The following is a 16,362-nucleotide window of genomic DNA, read 5'->3' on the forward strand; positions in this document are numbered from 1 at the left end:
TAACATGTTAAAGATGCCACAGCTCTTCCCTACACAAGATCGCCAATAATGATATTACAAGACTTACCTTTGGAAACAAGGCAGCCATTTCTGTCACTGCAACATGTATTCTTTCTGAGCATGGTATATAGCTGTAAGGGCAGAAAACAGGTTATTTTAGAATATATATATATCTATATATAGATATATATATAGATACATAAAATGCCAATGAGACCTGATATATATAAGTCGTATACTCATCTTGGAGGGATAAAACACATGGCCTGGAGAAAGGCCTATTAGAGCTGCAAAGTACACTATGTCGACAAAAGTGATAGGACACTGACTGCAAATAGATCAACAAGATTTTATGGACATCCGTACTTTGTAGGCCCACCAGGTGCAGCGATTACTGTAGATGCTCATTTTTCACACACTGACCACCAGTTCCTGGACAACAACAGGCAGTATGTTTTGCAATTTTGTGTTAAGTATAGTGACCAACTCTGACACAGAAAAAAGCCTATTCATTCTAGAATGCACCCGTCACTCCAATTCATCCCAGAGGTTCTCAATGCAGTTTAGATCTGGACTCTGAGCTTGCAAGCAGGGCTGTGGAGTCGGAGCAAATTTCGAGTACCTGGGGTCGGAGTCGGCAAACAATGCACCGACTCCAACTCCAAAAATTATAATTAATGACTTCTCTACTGTAAGAATATAGACCAATGCATGCAGTGCCTCACGTAACCACAAAACGAACTTGCTTTTCATGTGCTTCACTATATGGCACGCAACGCACAATTCGGAGCACCAATACTTATAAATGTATTCTCCCTTGTAGTTTACAACTTATTTCAAACGTTCAATAAGGTTTTCAATACCTCGAAAATTTCATTCAACCAAGCTCTCCCACCATACGCACAACATCTTTTTACGCGGATGAAGATCTTGTTTCATGCGCGGGGTGTTTGTTTACCTTGGCTAAGCCATTCCTTACGCTGGTTCATATTGATGAACAGGCACCATTTTTCATCGCCAGTAACGATTCGGTAAAGAAATCGTTCCTTGTGTCCGTGAATTGAACGGTGACGAGCAAGCAAACCAGCGGACAAACATTGTGTTTGTCCTTTGCTTAAACTGTTCAATACTGTAAACTGTTGGCTTCCCAGCCTCTAGTTTCTGTAGTAATAATATGTATGTTGCCTTTCTTTCCTTCAAGGAATGTATCAAATACATTTGCATATTAATACAGAGGAGTCAGAGTCGAGGAGTCGGGGGCAGCCGTACGAGGAGTCGGAGTCGGACCATTTATCTACCGACTCCACAGCCCTGCAGTTGCAAGTGCATTCTGTTTACCAGTGCGGCGTCACCCTGGAAACATAGCAGGTGGCATTTTTATCCTGATAAAACACTGGTCATTTTCAAAGCCACAATATAGAGAGCAGAGTTATCAAGACTACAGGACCCATGCCAAACCAGCTAATATAGCCTCACAGCATAGCGCCACCACCTCCATGCATTACTGTAGCTAATGTATACTCTGTGTTTGGATGATTACAGGAGAATAACACTCGTCGCCATTGTTCCACTGTCCAGTTTTTGCACTCTTTACACCAACATGGTTGCTGGCCTGCATTCTTCTTTATGATTAGAAGTTTATGAGCAGCTGCATGGGCCCCCTTACAAAGTGTTCTGGTCAAAAAAACATTAGTGTCCATCTGGAACTTGTTTGCAATGGTATGCATGGGACGAATCCTGTGCTTTCGCAGCTCCCTGATTAGCACTCTCTGGACCATGGCTTGCTGTTTTGGGGGACTTCCTAGTAGAGGTGCATTCCTGTAAGTACTGTTGTCCTTCCACTATTAATGACCAAGGACACAGTGGATTTATAGACCTACCTAACATCCACAATGCCTCTCACTCATACTTCTGATCAAGCAGCCTACGATGACCCCTTTTCAAACTTGGGATAACTCTTTCCGGCAAGTCATTTTATTTAGTTAGCAAATTATGTAATCTGTGCTCCTCCACCTATTTTACACCTTCACGAACACGTGTCTGCTGCAGGAGTCCAATCACTTTTGTCCACATGGTGTAGTAAGGATGCGTGATATTGTAGGCAATACCCCAAATAATAGGAACAAAACAAACTGAATAATTAAAGCAATTTTAAAAACTTTTAAAAGCTATTATTTTCAGCATCAACACAGATAACACAACCTCAAGTAGTTAATGCTGTGCAAGAGGTAATTAGATGTAAACAGCACACACAAACAAGCAATGTTATATTATATTAGACCAATATAATACCAGAGACAAATCACATGGAGCACTCAAGCCATTGTTGGATTATAGTTAGTCGGCCAGGAACTGGCTGCTTTGGGGAGTAATCATCAATGACAACAGCTAGAGGGCTGGATGTTTCTGGGTCTTGCAATACTCAAATCCAAACACATTCCATTAACACACATACTAAGCACATGATAAACCTTCTATAAAATAAAATAATCCTGTTTTGTTAGTTTGTTCTACTGTACATTGCAAAATACAGAATCTGGAATTTGCAAATAGATTATCATTATCTTAACATTGTGGATTCACAATGAAGGGACTTGATTCTAGTATGACAATTGTGCAGCACAGTCATGATTTCTTTCCTTCGTGCAACCCAGTAACCACTGTGTAACAGGGCTATAGGAGATACATTGTTCCATGGAAGAGACCTGTACCTTAGGCTGGGGTCAGTGCTAGTCCTGTAGAGCGGGACCTGGCACTAGGTTTCAAGAAAGAAAAGACCATCTTGTAGAAATGAACTGCATACAAATTTAAATTACCAGTACGTGTGATTTAAAAATCAGTAAAGTAACGTAAGTTTGCTTTGTAGTGTCAAGATCAATTTACACCGCACAAACCTGAAATGTATATGCTTACATTATAGGCCTTGCTAAAAATGGGAAGCGTTTGAGAGGTCTACAGTGTCTAGGTAGACAGCGAAAATTTAGACATGCGAATGGTCAACATGCAATATTTCATCATTTACACAGAGTTCACGTGACCATGGTCAACATGCGTTTTTAGCACTTTTCCCCCCATTATTTGGACTGTTTCATAATTTACCATCCACATGGACTACATTTGGAACAGTTAATTGTGACGAGCAAAGCAAGGCTCAAGGCCCAAAGGGCAAGCGGTACACTAATTGGGGGTCCATGATGACAGGTGTCAACATTGACATAAAAAATGACGACACTAATGTAGCCCTTTTCATGTCTCGCCCTTTTCCACATAAACCTGTTGACTATGTAAAAATATTGCATATTGACCTTTTGTCTATGTCGACCTAGAACATATCAACCTTTTGTGGTTGACCTACTAGACACTGTAGACCTTTCAATCTACACCCACTAAAAGGTAATGTGATTATGCCATGTTATATTCTGGGAAACTGGTCTCTAATGGTAGTATCTATTATGCACCAAACAATGCATAACGGGAGAGCATCTAAATGGTAACTATGGAGTGTATAATGCACCAGTAAGTGTTCATCAGAACATGATCTCACCTTTATGAGGTGAAGTACAGCCGATGACCACTAGAGGCCACTCGGACCAAATGACTGTGCTAAAAGATATCATAACTGAAAGTGTAAGCAATTATTGCAGGGACACTGGCCCATTTCAAACTTTCTGGATATGGAGAAAGGAAGCTGTAAAGACAGACATTGGAGCAGATAGGGACTAGGTGTGGTGGATAGTTTGTGGGCTAACAAGTCACATTTCAAAGTGACAGTACACTGCAGAAGTGGTCCTTTTGACAGACTTTTAACTAGTAATATATTATAGAGGTGCAACATTCGCACTGCTAGTCTGGAAAGCAAATTGTTGCCCCTGAAAAAAAAAGAAATCTTTTCCTGCAACGTTAGCAAACACATGCAGTACAGAATATTCTCTCTGGCAAACATAAAATTGATTAGATTACATCCACTAACAGGCATTACAGCTTGCAGCAAAGAGAGACAGGCAAAAACAAAGAGAGAGGTCACTGTGCCTGGGAGACAGGGACAGAGGCTGGAGTACCAGGAGGTAGAGTCAGGCTGCTGGAGGGTCAATGGCGGCAGTGGGGCTTTCTCTGCCCAAGGAACCAATGTACTAAAACAGCCAAGGCTATGCCTCAGTCTGCGTACACTTTCACGTTCAAAGACCCTGTGTCAGGATAAGTGTAGGACAGGACAGAGGGGGAAAAAAAGCAAATATAAAAATATTTAGTGAAATGTTGGGAAGTTCCTTGTACAAGCAGACAATAAAGGTGCCCACACATGGTGAAATGTGTGCTAGGTGCGATTTGAGCCATACAATTTGGACTGTACATTAGGTGCGATTTGAACTACACCCGATAACTAAACCCAGTGTGATTTGAACTAGATGCAATGCGGTCTGAACTAAAAACTGGATTTTTGGTTCTTACCGATAAATCCTTTTCTAGAGTGATGCCTACAATGGGTATAGATTGATAGTCACTGGCAGCTGGCAATTTAAGAATTTTGATCAGTGCTCCTCCCCCTCAACACCCCTCCTACAAGCCGGATTTGGTAACCGTGTCCGAGGAGAGATGGCAGAGGGAATGTAGAATACAGAATTTGAAAGAGAAAAAACAGATAACATATTGAGTCCCCAATGTCCCCTGTGGATTAAGTGAAAAGGATTTCTCGGAAAGTATCAAAATCTGTTTTCTCCATCTAGCAAGGGTCACTGGAGTGATACTTACAATGGCGATGTCCCAGGGCTCCCAACCAGGTCAGGAGAGCTCTGAGAACCCTGCAGAACTACACAGCCAAATTGCAACACAGAAGCTGCAAAAGGTATCACAACTGTAAAAATGCAAAAAGGTATGGTGGCTTGACCACATAGCCGCTCAACACCTGAAATAAATTTGGATGCGGCCAGGTAAGCTTGTCTAATACAACGTACTAGCATCTGCTTGGAAGCCCAGTAGCCGGCAGAGCAACATCATCCCGGACAAAGAGCTAATCTGATTTCCACATAGAAGTAGCTCTGTCCATATAAAGAAACTAAATTTAAAACACCGGTACCACGTCTAGAAACCTTAAAGAAGGAGATTCATCTGAGAAGGCAGGAACCACAATAGGCTGATTTATGTGAAAGCTGGAATTACTTTTGGAAGAAAAGCGCTAGTACACAGTTCTGCTCTATTGGGATGGAATATTAATTATGGAGGATGGCAAGACAGAGCTCCTAAGGCTGAAACTCTCCTAGCAGTAGCCAAAGCTAGAAGCAGAAAAACCACCCAATATAAATCTTCTAACTCCAACGACTCCAGAGGTTCAAAAAGAGAGGATTGTGAGAACAAAGGAACCAAATCCCAATCCCAAAGAGCAGCGGGACGAGGGAACGGTGGTTGCCACAGTATTAACCCATGAAAGAAGGTTTTGCAAGTCTGTTAACTGTGCAAACCACCTAGAATATATAACAGAAAGGGTAGAAACTTAAAGAGCCAAGATGCAAACCAGCAGTTAAACTTGGCTGCAGGAAAAGAAGGAGCTGAGATGTTTTGAAGGTCAGAGGGTAAAAAAAAAACCTCTACTTTCACACCAAGAAAGGTAATTTGTCCAAATACGATAATTATGGGACATACGGATGGTGAGCATTGTAGGGAAGACTAATGATGGAAGACCTCTATTCCTCAGAAGACCCCACACAACAACAATGCTGTCAAATGAAGATGCTTTAAGTCTGGAAAAGACTGAAGGTCCCTGCTGTAACCAATCTTCCCTCAGAAGAAGGGGCCATGGTTTGTACACCAGCAGATGGTAGAGACTGGAGTACCAAGCCTTGTGGGGCTAGTTAGGCGCTATCAAGAAAACTCTAAGAGGCTTTCTCTTGATCACTGAAGACAACGAGGTAACAGAGGAAGCAGACTTGCAAGGAGCTACATCAGCTATTCACTGCCACTGTGTCGGGATTCCAAGAGTGGCTTAGATACAAGGGAAGCTTGTCAACCTGAGGAAGACCCCATCTGCAAATCAACAACCGAAAGACATAAGGATGCAGAGACCATTCCCCTGGATCCATGTCCTGCTGACTGAGGTAGCCGGCCTCCCAATTCCCTGGAATGAACATGACCGACTGAGTGGCCGCATTGGTGTCCGTCCACACCCAGATCCTTGAAACTTTTTGCATGGTCATACGGCTTCTCGTGCCTCCCTGGCAATGGATGTATGCCTCGACAGGGCGTTGTCAGACTGGACTTGAATCCTATTGCCTTGAAGAATATGATGAACCTGTTGTGAGAGCCAAAAGGATCTCTCTCAACTTGTTAGTAACCGAACCTCTTGTGGAGCCCAAAGACCTTCGAAATGCTACTCGGGTGACACTGCGCAGGATTGCGTCATTGTCCAATTCCACACTGCGAGTCTCCATCCTGCAGAAGGTAGCAGGAGCCCAACCACCAAAGTAGAGACAGCCATGACTTTGGTGACAGAGACAATCTGATGATCATTGAGCTGGAACATCCTGGAATGAAAACGGCCATAAGGTAGTGCCTTGAAGGCCACCACCATCTTGCCCAGCTATCTGATGCAGAGATGCGATGTTCGCAGCTTACCGAGCAAACCAGAATCGGGCCCTGTCTGTATCCTCCAAAAATAGTTCCCCCTCAGAAGTCTGAGTAAACTTACCCACCCTCAGTTGGAAGGTGGGGTAATAGTTTTCTGTGAAGATTGTAGTACAGAGATAAGTAATCTTTTCTTAGATGGCTGAGGCTGTGTAAGGGAAGACTTTCAGGGACCAAAACCTTATATAAACTAGATACTGACCTAACCAATGCCTGGGCCCAGGCTAGTTCAGAGTCAGAGGAAGTAGACTGCCTAGCATATTCTCTGTCCTTTCTAGAAGGGAGCTCTACTGAGAGACTGCACAGAATACTATTGAGCAGAAATGCCCGTGCAGGGTAGTCTTGGCTCTGTACACAGTTCTGACTATGAGGAATACATTTCTCACAGAACAGGGAGTTATTAGAGTGTCCCTTGCTGATAGCAGATCCCTAACGAACAACAACATGCCTCTCGGGAGGAGCCCAGAAAAAAGCAACCAGCTCCCGAGGGTACTAATCTAAGACTGGCTTGTAGGAGGGGTACAGAGGGAATGAGACAGTCACACTGATTAAAATTCTTAAAAGTGCCAGCTCCCAGTGACTACCAATCTATACCCATTGTAAGTTTCACTTCAGTGTCCCCTGCTAGATGCAAGAGAAATGTTCACATCACACGCAATAATCGCACCGTGTGTGGGCACCTTCAGGTAGTATACTGTGCACCAGAACACAGCGGACAGCTCAGTGCAGAATGTCCTATACATTGAAGAATTAGAATCTTTGCTATGATACTAATGTGACATACAATGTATCTATGTAAACACAATGTATTTTCCTGGTTTAAAATGAAAACAAACTTTTGTTGCATTAGGACCAAGAGACCATGTTCACAGATCTGTGTTTTAGCCTAAATAAAGGACAAGTGTATACACATTTGCTATTGTTTTCTCATCATCAGTAGACTATAGCAAGATTCCCAAACTCTGTCCTTAAAGGGGTGTACACACGGGGAGATTTTGACTAATGAACAATTTTGACTAAGCAATTTTGGGAGAGCTTTTGGCTAGATGCACTGGAGATTTTGACCAAGCAATTTTGTCTAAGCAATGATAGTCTATGATAGTCAAAATTTTCTTTCAGCTCAAAGCCACCCAGTGTGTATGCCCTGGCGATGAGTGGTGAGCGCTGCTGCGCACTCCTGCATCATCGCCGGGAAAGCCATTCATCTGCTGGTAATACCAGCAGAGGAGCGGCTTTCAGGACAGCTTTGCATAGCTCTGCACTATGCAAAGCCGTCCTCCCCCCTCCGTCGACGCCGGGCAGGGGGAAAGTCGCTCAGTGTGTATGCACTGAGCGGCTTTCCCCCCAGCGATGATTGGCATCATCGCTGTCCATACACGCTGGGCAAAGTCGCCCAGTGTGTATGGACCTTAAGCGGGAGAAAAATAGGGAGATTTTGGCTAACCGTCTAGTCAAAATCTACTGTTAAAAGTTCTCCGTGTGTACACCCCTTAACAGTGCAGGGTTTAAAAGGCTACCCAAGCTAATGCAAAGATTGCATTGTTAAGCACATATGATTTGAAAAGTATCTCATTCAGTTTAAACATGGATATCCTAAAAACCTGGACTATCGGTGCCTTAAGGACCGAGTCTGGTAACCACGGTGCTAAATAACGGTTCTAAAGGCTCCCAGAAACGCTGCTTTCCATACATGGAGCAAATGAAATACTTATATTCTTGATTTAATTATGACCTTTTTCTCCATAACATACTGCTTTATACAAGTGGTTTTCAACATCATCCCTCAGGTACCCATCAACAGGTCATGTTTTAAGGATTTTGGTTTGTGGAAGCAGGTGAGAATTACTGACCCAACAAAATTTATAAACCCAACTTTTGCAGAATTAAAGAAATCCACAGAACATTACCTGCTGGTAGTACTTGAGGACTTGAGTTTAGTACCACTGCTACATAAAAATAGATGCGCATACACTGCTTGCACTGGTACTGACCCCCTCACTGTGGTACATTTTGCTCTGTCTCTCTCTGCTCACTGTCCTATGTAAGCTGAATGAGGCCATAGAACTCAAGCATTCAAATAATTATTAAAGACTGCAGCAGGGAAAAGTCATTCCTTACACAACATTTAATGTGGATACTAATACTAAATACAGAAGTAGATAAATGTAGGTTACTAAGGTGATAATCTTCATAAGTGACAACCTGTACTGTAATATATCAATAATGTGGTTAAAAATGGAAGAGGCTATAGATTATGCTTATATATTACCAGCACACATCACTTAGAGAGCACATCTCACACACAGCTGGACAGACTTTATGGATCAAATATTCACAAGGAAACGCAAGGAACTAGGGCCTTACATATTAGTCATGGCGTATGTCAGTGATACCACTGCTTGTTAAACACTGCCATAACACACATATACATACACATATACAGTATATACACACTGTGGATATGTGTCAACTTGCTCCCAACACGAATAACCATAGTGTGAATGTGAGGGAATCTGCAAATATTCTCTGTAAAGTGCTGCGGAATAGGTGTGTGCTTTATAAATAACTGGTAAAAGTATATATTTACATCCACCCTAAAACTAAAATGTTTTGCTTTACTTTATCTATAGAACATGTAAGAGAATTTATGAATTAAAAGATGATGAAACACTGAGTACAGGTAACTAATGACCAGTGATTTATAACTGCACATTTGCGAAGGTAACATTTTTATCTGTTTCAGTCCATAGACATTGCAGGGATACTAAAATCATTGCTGGGATGTCTGTCCACGTAGCAGTCAGCATTATATAAAGCAGTGTACGACTGAATCCCAATATAGTAACCAAAGCCACAATCACGTTCTACAGGTAAATAATGAACGGATATCCTGTCCACAGTGTGACATCAATGGGACCATACTGTTGTGATGCTATAACAACACTGTGACAATGTCAGCATGATGACTGGAAACATGATCATAAAGCATCAAGTTATCATGCCAACACCTTTACATATATACTTTAAATAGTACTACAACATTGCCCGCATGGTTCCGTTGATATTATACGGTTGCCAATCAAGAAAATGTGTCCCCATTCTTCTCCCTCGAAGCCCTTTCCCATTTACCTGTCCTGCTTGTTTTCTTGTGCTGCCCTCAGGAGCTCCTGAATGTTTTTGGTAATCTGTTCCGTTTTGCGGATGACATCCTCCGTGCTGGGAAGGGTGGTGCTGATCTCTACATCTGAACTGTCCATTTCTGGAATGGAACCCTCCCCGTGCCACTGCATACTTCTCTGCCTCACTTTTCTACTTGAACTACATAGACAGAAAGGGTATTCAGACATGTGCATTGTGTTGCGTCACTGCAGGGTTCACAGGAATATATTTAGGTGTAAGGCATCACTCCAAGTATGTGGCTGAATCAGACGTGTCCAATGCCGCTCTCTCTATCACAAATGATTGGTTCGGGAGATGTTTTTTTTTTCTTTTTTAAATGTTGGCTATACAGTGTATCTCTATAAAATGATACAAAACATACTTGCAGCTGTATCACTGATCTATTTCTACAGTGCATTGTCAGGTTTCTGCATTATTAGAGGTCATACCACATCAGTTCAACCAAAAAATAAATAAATAATGACATGTCCACTTCCAGTCTCTGATATTTACATAAAAAAATTTAATTGAGAGGATGTAAAAACAACTATTTCTGCCAAATATCTAGACTGTCGACAATTAGTTGATTAAATATAGATTTTTCAATTTATTACATTTTTTTTTACTATTTGCGGCTTCTTTATTTAGTTTAATATTTTATTGGATTTTCGGATTCGGGAGAAAAAGATACCTTAAGGGTCCAAATTTTAAGAGATCCTTAATCAACATCCGTTATACGAGAATCCGTGAATAGTACATTTTTGTACAATTTTTGGTACTTGTTTCCTAGCACGGCCACCATCGGGGGTAATCGTGTACCTTAACTTAAGGTACACGATTACCCCCGATGGACCCGATTTCCTTTGAAATCAGGTCCATTTTGCCGGCAAAGGCAAAATCGGGTCCATCGCGTCGGTCGGGGGCATTAACATGGCACGCAACGCGACCGACGCGATGCACCCGATTTTCCCATAGGGTTCAATGTTAAAATATTTTTAACATTGTAATCGCGTTGGTCTTGTGCCATTATAATGACGCCAACCCGAAGCGTGGCAAGCGCAGCGAGCCAGCGAGGGGCGGCGGTACGCGTCCTCCGACCTTTTCATACCCCTACTATCCACGTCGGCGTGGAGTTGAGAATATAAAGTGTGGCGAGCGCAGCGAGCCACCGAGCCCAAAGCGTAGCGAGCCCCGCGAGGAGACGCGTATACCTGTGAAGTTATACGCGTCCGCTCGCCAAGCTTCGGGCTCGGTGGCTCGCTGCGCTTGCCACACCTTATATTCACAACTCCACGCCGACGTGGATAGTAGGGGTATGAAAAGGTCGGAGGACGCGTACCGCCACGCTTTGGGTTGGCGTCAATCGTGGGGTGCCGTTGGGGGGGTTAAAATTGGGGTCTGGGGAGACTTTTACATTAAATCCAATGTAAAATAGGGTCCCAGGGACCCTATTCACATTTCAATCAATGTAAAAATCGGTGTGGCCGTGCTAGGAAACAAGTACCCAATTTTTTTATAAATTGAAAAATCTATATTTAAAATCAACTGTCAGACAGTCGAGATATTTATTAGAAATAATTGTTTTGACATCCTCTCTTGACTACATTTTTTTGTAGAAATCTGAGATAGGCGGTGGACACTCTTGGATGAACTGACATGGAAGAGCCTTGAGCAAATTTTCATGTTATGTGCATATTTCTATGTAGGGCTTTACAGTCATATTTAACCCTTTGAGTGCCAAGTGACTGTCAAAATAGGTGTGAAAATTGCCAAGCAAACATTTTTTTTTTTTTTTATCACAATGATCTGTCATATTTACTTTAGATAGGAAATATAATCTTAGTTTACACAACATTTTTTAATTTAAATTTATAGAACAAATATAAATCACGCTGGAATTCTTAGCAGATATTTGCACAGCTGTCAAAGCACTCAAAGGGTTAAAATATACAACCTTAATGTTGCCAATAGAGGTGACAAATGAACAGAATTATTTTTAAATGTAGTCTTGCATTTATCTTCCTTTTTTATGATAATTGTTAAAATCATTGAAGCATTTGTTTGTTTGAAGAGCTTAAAACTAAATTTTAAGCTCTTCAAACAAAGGTCACAGAAATCAAATATGTTTGTATGAATGGGCGCCTTTACGTCCATTTCCATAAGGACTGATATAAAGTTGCTTGTGGATTATTGGCCAGGAAATTACAAAAGTATAGAGTATAGACCAGGGGTAGCCAACTCCAGTCCTCGTTTTGCAGCTCACCTCACCTCACCTCACAGGTACACAGATGCACTCATTACTGACTGACATTTTAAAAGATCCACAGGTGGCGCTAAATACTTCACTTGTGATTCTGTGAGGGGACATGAGAAACGATAACTGTTGGTAGCTCTCGAGGACTGGAGTTGGCTACCCCTGGTATAGACAGTCTACAGACCATGGGAGAGCAACAAGTTTACGGAGTTTTCCTCTATGTGTGCAGGTAGCCAGGCATCATGGGCAATTTTCTCACACCAGCACCACATACAAAGATCAGTAACAACATAATGTCAATCAATGTAATAAGAGACACTAGTTCACTCCTACAAATTGACACACTTTACCTTGTTTCTTCCAGGTCGGCCTCATGAACAGTATTATCGTAGTCACTTTCTGGTACACTGGCCTGCTTCTCTACTTTTGACCCCTAGAGTGAGTGAGCAGACACTTATCTTTATACTGTATGTATACACGATTCTGCTGTTTGTGAGAAGAAGACTTGTTTAAAAGAGAGAAAAATATATATTCAGCTATAGGAGGAAAACATTCATATTGGGTTTACAAAATACAATCCATGAGAGCCAGATATGAATTTGGCCATTATATTGTTGGATGACAGAAGGCCAGATGTACTAAGCTTGAGAGTGATAAACAGCCAATACGCTCCTGTCACAATACAGACTGGGTTTGAAAAATGACAAGTAGGAGCTGATGGTGGTTTATCACTCTCCATTTATCCCTTTTCAGGGCTTAGTACATCTCACCAATAAAGAGATAACGGTACTTGTGTATTATCACGGTGCCCAATTTGCATACGTACGGCACCGTAGGCAAAATCGCATCACATGCGATTTTTTGCATGTGATGCGATTTTCCTATGTAATTTATTCACTGCTCTTTTTGCCCGCGGACAGTGCGATCGCATGCAAAATATCGCATGCGATTTTATAGGGTGTGATGCCATTTACTTTATTATACACTTATATGAGATGCAATGAGCTTTAGGCACCCCCCCACCCCGAAGCGTGGCGAGCGGCGTCGGAACGCGTCCTCCCGACCTTTTCATACCCCCACTATCCACGTCGGAGAGCAGTTGAATTTATATAGTGTGGCGAGCGCAGCGAGCCACAGAGCCCAAAGCGTGGCGAGCACAGCAAGCCCTGCGAGGGGCCGCGGATTACATTACATATATTCCGCGTCCGCTCACCACGCTTCGGGCTCGGTGGCTCACTGCGCTCGCCACACTATATAAAATCAACTCCACTCCGACGTGGATAGTGGGGGTATGAAAAGGTTGGGAGGACGCGTTCCAACGCCGCACTCCACGCTTCGGGGTGGCGTGGATAGTCAGGGGTGCCTAAATCTCATTGCATCTCCTATAAGATCACTAGCTCCCATTCACTATTACAGGATTTTCATCGGGCTGCTCCCATCCTATGGAATGCCCTTCCACGCACAATAAGACTCTCCGCTAGCCTCCAAACTTTCAAGCATTCCCTGAAAATTTACCTCTTCAGGCAAGTCTATCATATTCAAAGGTCTACACGCATAACCCTCTGAGGCACTTATGTATTATATAGCTTCCCTTCTGGACTTGTAACTTGGTGGGACTGCTATGTTATTACTGATGCCTGTCCTTATGTTTCCCTCCTATATCCCTATAGATTGTAAGCTTGCAGCAGGGCCCTTCTACCTCCAAGTCTGTCTGTTGTTACCCAGTTTGTTTTATCACTGTCTACTATTGTAAAGCGCAAAGGAATCTGCTGCGCTATATAAGAAACTGTAAATAAATAAATAATAAATGTAAGTGTATAGTAAAGTAAATGGCATCGCACCCTATAAAACCACATCGCACTGCCCGTGGGCAAAAAAAGAGCATTGAATAAATTACATCGGAAAATCGCATCACATGCAAAAATCACATGCAATGCGATTTTTTTTACACAGAATCGCCCACTAAGCAAGCAATTTGCTTAGTGTGTGCCGTGATAATACACAAGTACCGAGATAACCATTTAAGCCCTACAATTCCAGTAATACATAGCCAAACCCAATGATGCGCATTGAGAGCCCCAGACTGGGTCATAATGTCAGCTTATTGATAGACGTGGCATAATGTTTTGCTGTGATGCAGACACGTCCAATAGGAAAAGACATAAATGACATAATTTTTTCATATGTAGTTGAGTAAATGATGGTTCCTAATCCTAAATTACTGCATTTCACTTACCCCACAGGAACTACAGTGTTAACAATACAAATAATTAGAATGTCCATTAAGCAGCTCATATATGTCGTCACACAATGTGGCCATTTTAGTTAGCCACAAAATAAAGCATTTAGGGTCTTAAAAAGATGGCGGAGCAGAAATATGGTTCAGTGAAGAATGTGGTTGGATACTCCGAACCCACAGGATCTGGTGTTATATGGCTGGTTGTGTACATGGCCAAATTCAATATCGCTCAACTTACTTGACACACATGTATGAGCAGCTTAAGTGTACATTTTATTAAGACCATGTCATATACATTACCTACGTGTTACATGTGTGTGCACTGAGGAATATATACTTGGGGCTAGATTCTCAAAACTTCAAAAGTGATAAAATGTAGAGTGATAAACAGCCAGCCAATCAGCTCCTACCTGCCATGTCACAGACTGTGTTTGAAAAATGTCAGACAGGAGCTGATTGGCTGGCTATTTATCACTCTCCATTTTATCACTTTTGAAGCTTAGAGAATCTGGCCCAAAGCCACTAAAGTATTATGAAAAACAACCTATTGATAAACATCTCCAGCTCATCTTCCTACTGGATAACATTGCACTACAGATTTCTCTGTACAGATCTCACATTGACCCAATACAGTGATGAGTTCTACTATCAATTATGTCTAATATCTGATGTATCTAATTTATTATTGCTCTAAAATATATCTGTGACATATCTCCGTGCAATGTAGAGTGATGATCCAATTACATGGTTGAAAGGGGAGCTAGAAAATAAATTACCGGAGGTTATGTACAAGCCAGTACATGAAAATAAGTTATTACACAAGTTCAAAATAAATAAATAAATGGAATACATTTTTGTACATAAGAAACCTCACTTCTTACACACAATCCGTTCATATATAAATCACCCTATCATTTCTGTCCATCTTTCAGAGTTGCATACAAATCCAGTTTTGCAGATGGATCTTTTAACTTTTCGCACCGCTGCATCTGACCCGGGCATAGGCATCTATTGGTGATTCAGAGTTGTACATCTCCACTTGCAGCTGAATGGGTGGATGTAGGTGGTATGGCTGACTTCTGTGCAACTCTAAATTAAAACCTCTACATGCCAAATTATTAAGAACATTTCTCTAACCAAACAATATAAGTGGTTAAAGATCCCTAGAAAGACATGGAACAATTTTCGATGGTAATTGTATGCAGAATTTTAAAATAAGCAAATGTTTTATAAGAAATACAGTAACAATATAGTAACACAAGTCAGTGACTAGAGCAGGGCAGGTGTTAAGTGCTTACACAGTAGCAAACATTTTAAACGATAACAACAGCTTTCCATTTTATCGTCCAGAGTATACAATTGTAAACGGTACACACTCACGTGAGTCATTAGCGATGTCCTACATGTATACATGCAGCTCAATCGGATGATATCGCCCATAGCAACCAACCAGATTCTGTCCATCATTTTCTAGGATGAAATACAGAAATGATAGAATCTGATAGGTTGCTATGGGCAGGGCAGCTGAGAAGTATGCCGGGCCCCGTTAAATTTTGGGTGTGTGGTTTAATTGCAGGAGGCGCGGTCACCTACCATGATTAGGCCACTCCCCCAAAATGTTTAGAGGGGGTTAAAAACACTCTAAAGTCACATGCTGTGGAGGTGTGTGCTGCTGCTGCTGCCCAGGTAAGGGTCGGTCCAGGGCCCCGGGATAAATAGTCCCCGCTCCCCCCCCTCTCGGCGGCCCTGGCTACGGGCAACATCACCACTATTCCTTTGTAGAAGCTTTAGTTAAATTATCCCTGAGACTCCAATGTATATAAATACACAACTATTGGGTCTGTGGAAAGGCTACTGTGTAAGGACATTTAATTTCATGGAACAGAATATCTATCTATCCTATGCCATATGTACACCTTAATGGAGAAAAAAAACAAAAGCAAACTGAATGCATACAGTATTAAGAGACGCTATTAAGTAAACATGAAAACATTCACAAAGCAGTAGGTGAAGTGTGGAGAAGTTTCCCATGGCAACCAAGCAGCTGCTACGCCTATTTCTATAGAATGCACATGACAAATGTTACTTCAAAGCGGAT

The 16,362-nt window shown here is 41.9% G+C and overlaps 1 protein-coding gene across 4 annotated transcripts in view; it reads right to left on the reverse strand.

The window, feature by feature from the left end:
• GIT2 (GIT ArfGAP 2) overlaps positions 1 to 16,362 on the reverse strand; it is a 69,711-nt gene that overhangs the window by 4,547 nt on the left and 48,802 nt on the right. For 3 of the 4 annotated variants that reach the window (XM_083146293.1, XM_083146286.1, XM_083146300.1), the window contains 3 exons: positions 12,376 to 12,458; positions 9,742 to 9,930; positions 68 to 131 (listed from right to left, as the gene is read on the reverse strand). In XM_083146293.1, coding sequence (XP_083002419.1) covers positions 68 to 131; positions 9,742 to 9,930; positions 12,376 to 12,458 — 336 coding nt within the window. Of the gene's footprint in view, positions 1 to 67; positions 132 to 4,058; positions 4,185 to 9,741; positions 9,931 to 12,375; positions 12,459 to 16,362 lie in introns of all 4 variants that reach the window. The other variant, XM_083146316.1, reaches the window with a different exon arrangement.

The sequence above is a fragment of the Crinia signifera genome, chromosome 1 (genome assembly GCF_055691185.1).
Source record: "Crinia signifera chromosome 1, ASM5569118v1, whole genome shotgun sequence".
Taxonomy (NCBI): domain Eukaryota; kingdom Metazoa; phylum Chordata; class Amphibia; order Anura; family Myobatrachidae; genus Crinia; species Crinia signifera.